This window comes from Panthera pardus, unplaced genomic scaffold, assembly GCF_024362965.1.
Source record: "Panthera pardus isolate Hobbes unplaced genomic scaffold, ASM2436296v1 HiC_scaffold_26, whole genome shotgun sequence".
In the NCBI taxonomy this organism is placed as follows: Eukaryota; Metazoa; Chordata; class Mammalia; order Carnivora; family Felidae; genus Panthera; species Panthera pardus.
The window spans coordinates 5895726-5899062 of NW_026526832.1; the positions used below are offsets into that span (position 1 = coordinate 5895726).

Consider the following 3337-nt stretch of genomic DNA (forward strand, 5'->3'; position numbering starts at 1 on the left):
AGAAGAGGTGAGAGAGGCTGTGCTGCCCTCCTGTAGGGAAAAGGGGGCCCGGCCTAGCACACACACGTGCGTACGGCCACGGGAAGAGCCACACGCGTGGGCACACACACAGATACGTTCAAGTACACACGGCATGTAGGTGTGTGCGAGCCGAGAACAGACATCCACACCCGTGGCAGCAGCCACAGACATAGACCCGCACACGTACATATGCACCCACGTTCCAAAAAGGAAGGGGGGCCCGAGCCATGGACACATGGCCTTTTCCCCACAGGGTCCAAAGCCAGTCACAGGAATAAGGTTGGAGACCGTCTCCCTGAAACTGCCTCCTTCAGCTCTGGAGACAGACAGAGCTGGGCCAGGACACCCACACGGGGGGGCGGAGGTGGGGGGCAGGGCCGAGGGGCTCCTCCTGCAGGTGAGGCCCCCCCACCAGCACCTTCTTCCTTCCACTTCTTGGATACTGCCGGCACGAGGAAAGGTGAGGTCTGATGAAACAGCGTTCGAGCATTTTCCCAGGCACTGACTTGAGACCGACGCCTGAGAAGTTGTTTTTTAAACAAAACAATATTTTATTGACGCATCCTCAATGTTCCGTATAAATATAAAGTGCTAAGTTTCCAACCCCCGCCCACAGGGCCGGGAGGAAGTGGGGGAGGGAGTGTTAAATGTCAGCTGAACACAAATAACTTTCCAGCGCCTGGCCAATACAGGCGTGAAACACTCACACACACACACGTGCGCACACGCAAGCACAGAGGTCCGGACGCCCCAGACGCGTCACTTCCCCGACACCCAGCTCCCCAGGAGCTCAGGGCTCAGACTCCAGGCCTGTAGTGGAACCCCCCCCTCCCCGCCCCTGCAGACGGGGCTCCTGATTGTCACAGCTTGTTCCCTTAGAGGTCTCGGGCTGCCAAGGGCTCCAACACGGTGGTGGGACCAGTGGGAATCCATGGGTGTAGAGTCCAGTCAGTTTCTGCCAGAAGACGGAGGGGCGAGGGGAAGCAGACATGCCCTCCATTCTGGTCCCTCGGGATGAGGGCCAGCCCTCAAACCTAGCAGAAGAGCACCAGGTGAGAAAGTCCAGCATTCCCACATTCCCAGCACCACCAGCTGGGGGCTTTTCGAATTCCAGGGAAGGGGCAGCTTTCCCTGAACGGAGGGACCCGGTGGCCCTGGGGGAGCCAGCAAGGTGCGGCCCTGCCTCAGTGACATAGCACCTGCGTCTCAAACTGTAGCAGCTGCCCCATGAAACTGAAGTTGGGGGAGATGACTCCCCGGCGTTGCTTAACAAAGTCGAAGGCCTCGTCCAGCCTCACGCGGCGGCTCTGGATCAGGTAAGCCAGGCAGATGGTGGCGGAGCGTGAGATGCCCGCCTGGCAGTGTACGAGTACCCGGCCTCCAGCGTTCTTCACCGAGTCTGCAAAGGAGACGGGGAAGGGGAGGAGGGTCAGACAAGACGGCGGGCAGGGGAGCTGACAGGTGCCCCTTCAGGTCCCTGGGCTGAGGGCCCCCCTCTTACCAATGAAGCTGATGGCCTCCTGGAACCAGGCACTGATCTCCACCATCTGGTTGTCCTCCACCGGGATGCTCTTGTAGCGGAAAAGGCCCTCAAAGTGGTTGGGGCAGCTGGCGGAGACGTTGAGGACAGCTGTGATGCCACAAGCCTGCAGCCCCTGCAGGTCGGAGGAGTGGCTGCAGCTGCCCAGGAACAGGTAGGGTAAGATCTCCACCGGGCCGCCCTGCATGGAGAGGAGGAAAGGGGTGATGGTGAGGTCTTCTCAGCCCAGGCCTGGAGAGCCTGAACACCAGTGAGGGAAGAGAGGGCAGGCTGGCCTGGACAAGAGGAGCCCTCAGCCTATCCTGACCAGGATCACACTCAAGAATACGAGGACACAAGGGGACACACACAAACACACACCTCCCCCATCAAGGCCCCAAATACACTTCAGGCACACAGTTTCACGTGAGCAGCCCATATCATACACACATAGATGTGCTCCCATTTGCTGCGGACACACACACACACACACGAATGTGGACATGGAGAGACTCCTGGCATCCACAAGTGGCGGCCTCTTTCCCCAGAGGTGCCTATCGGGCAAATACGGAGGTGGCGGGGAGAGCAGTGCACGGAGCCCTGATCTCAACTCACCTGGTCGTAAAAGGGAGCCCTGGCGTCAGAACGGCTGTTCTCGGCCCCAACAGGCGACATGGCCGGGGCGGGGGACTCGGAGCACAGATCGGGGCAGCAGGCCTGGAAGCCGTCGAAGCCGCCTGCAGGGAGGGAGAGGGCCGGTTAGCGGGGTGGGCCCGGCGGGGGCGGCGGGCTGGGAGCGTGGGCCGGGAGGGGGCCGGCGCGGGCGGCGCTCACCTCGCAGGAAGCAGACGGCCGTGGGCCCCGCGCGGGTCTCGGGCAGCAGCGCGGAGAGCAGCGCGTGTGCCGGGCCGTCGGGCGGGAGCGCGGCCACCGAGGCGCTGCCCTCGTCCAGCACCACGGCCCGCGCCAGCTCCCCGCGGGCCAGGCGCGCCCGCAGCGCACGGTCGGGCAGCAGGCAGGCGAGGGCGGCGGCGGGCGGGCCCCGCGCTCGGCGCCGCAGCAGCGCGTTCCAGGGCACGGGCCGCGCGTGGCGCACGTGGTGCCGACAGAAGGCCAGGAAGGGGCGACAGTCGAGCAGCAGCGTGCGCTCGGCCTCCCGCGGCTCCCGCAGCAGCGCGCCCAGCGCCGCGCAGTCCAGCTCGCGCGCTGCCTCCAGCCCCATAGCGACGGCCGTGGCTCTTCGGGCCCCTCTAACTGCGCTTCCTCTTCTTGTAATCCGGAGCGCTCCCGGACTCTCACGGCCTCCGCGCTGCCCGAAAGGAGGGTTCTGGGCGCCCTGGGCGGCGCCCCGGCTTAAGTACCCCTGGGCCGGCCTCCCGGGTCACCATACAAGGGCAGCAGGAAGGCGCCGGCGCCCGCCCCCGCGGCCCGCAGCTGGCGCGAGCTGGGCGGGCCCGGGGACGGGGCGGGCGGAGGGTGGGGGAGGAAGCCGGGACCAGCTGGGGAGGGAAGGCGTTTGCCAGGATCAGCGGGGCGCGAATGCCACCCGCCACTTCTGCGCCCTAGCCTGGAAGAACGCTCCCACCCCTTGAGCTGCTCCACACTGCTCAGTGCTTGGGAACTGGCTTCTCAGGTGCACATCCCCGTGCCCAGAGACTTCGGCGCCAGCGGTGCCCCTTGCCGAGCTTCCTCTGCCTTCTGCCTTTCTCTTCCAGGATCTTCCCTCTAGGAATTTGTTACCCAAAAAAAATGACATTGTGATGATTTTTACACTGAAGACTGGGAAGCCATGCTGAG

At 64.1% G+C, this 3337-nt stretch overlaps 1 protein-coding gene across 1 annotated transcript; it reads right to left on the reverse strand.

The window, feature by feature from the left end:
- Positions 1–548: 548 nt before the first annotated feature.
- On the reverse strand, positions 549–2884 carry DUSP2 (dual specificity phosphatase 2). The gene is made up of 4 exons (XM_019446107.2): positions 2375–2884; positions 2156–2277; positions 1523–1742; positions 549–1420 (listed from the first exon to the last, which is right to left on the reverse strand). The coding sequence occupies exons 1-4, from the start codon at positions 2760–2762 to the stop codon at positions 1206–1208; spliced, it is 945 nt and encodes a 314-aa protein (XP_019301652.1). The 5' UTR covers positions 2763–2884; the 3' UTR covers positions 549–1205.
- Positions 2885–3337: the final 453 nt, after the last annotated feature.

What these genes read in the sequence shown, in the direction of transcription:
- DUSP2 (XM_019446107.2), bottom strand. Translation starts at nt 2,762, where the DNA reads ATGGGGCTGGAGGCAGCGCGCGAGCTGGACTGCGCGGCGCTGGGCGCG. An exon ending in GGGCTCCCTTTTACGACCAG is followed by an intron (nt 1,743 to 2,155) that starts GTGAGTTGAGAT and finishes CTCTCCATGCAG; the next exon opens with GGCGGCCCGGTGGAGATCTT. An exon ending in GGAGGCCATCAGCTTCATTG is followed by an intron (nt 1,421 to 1,522) that starts GTAAGAGGGGGG and finishes TCTCCTTTGCAG; the next exon opens with ACTCGGTGAAGAACGCTGGA.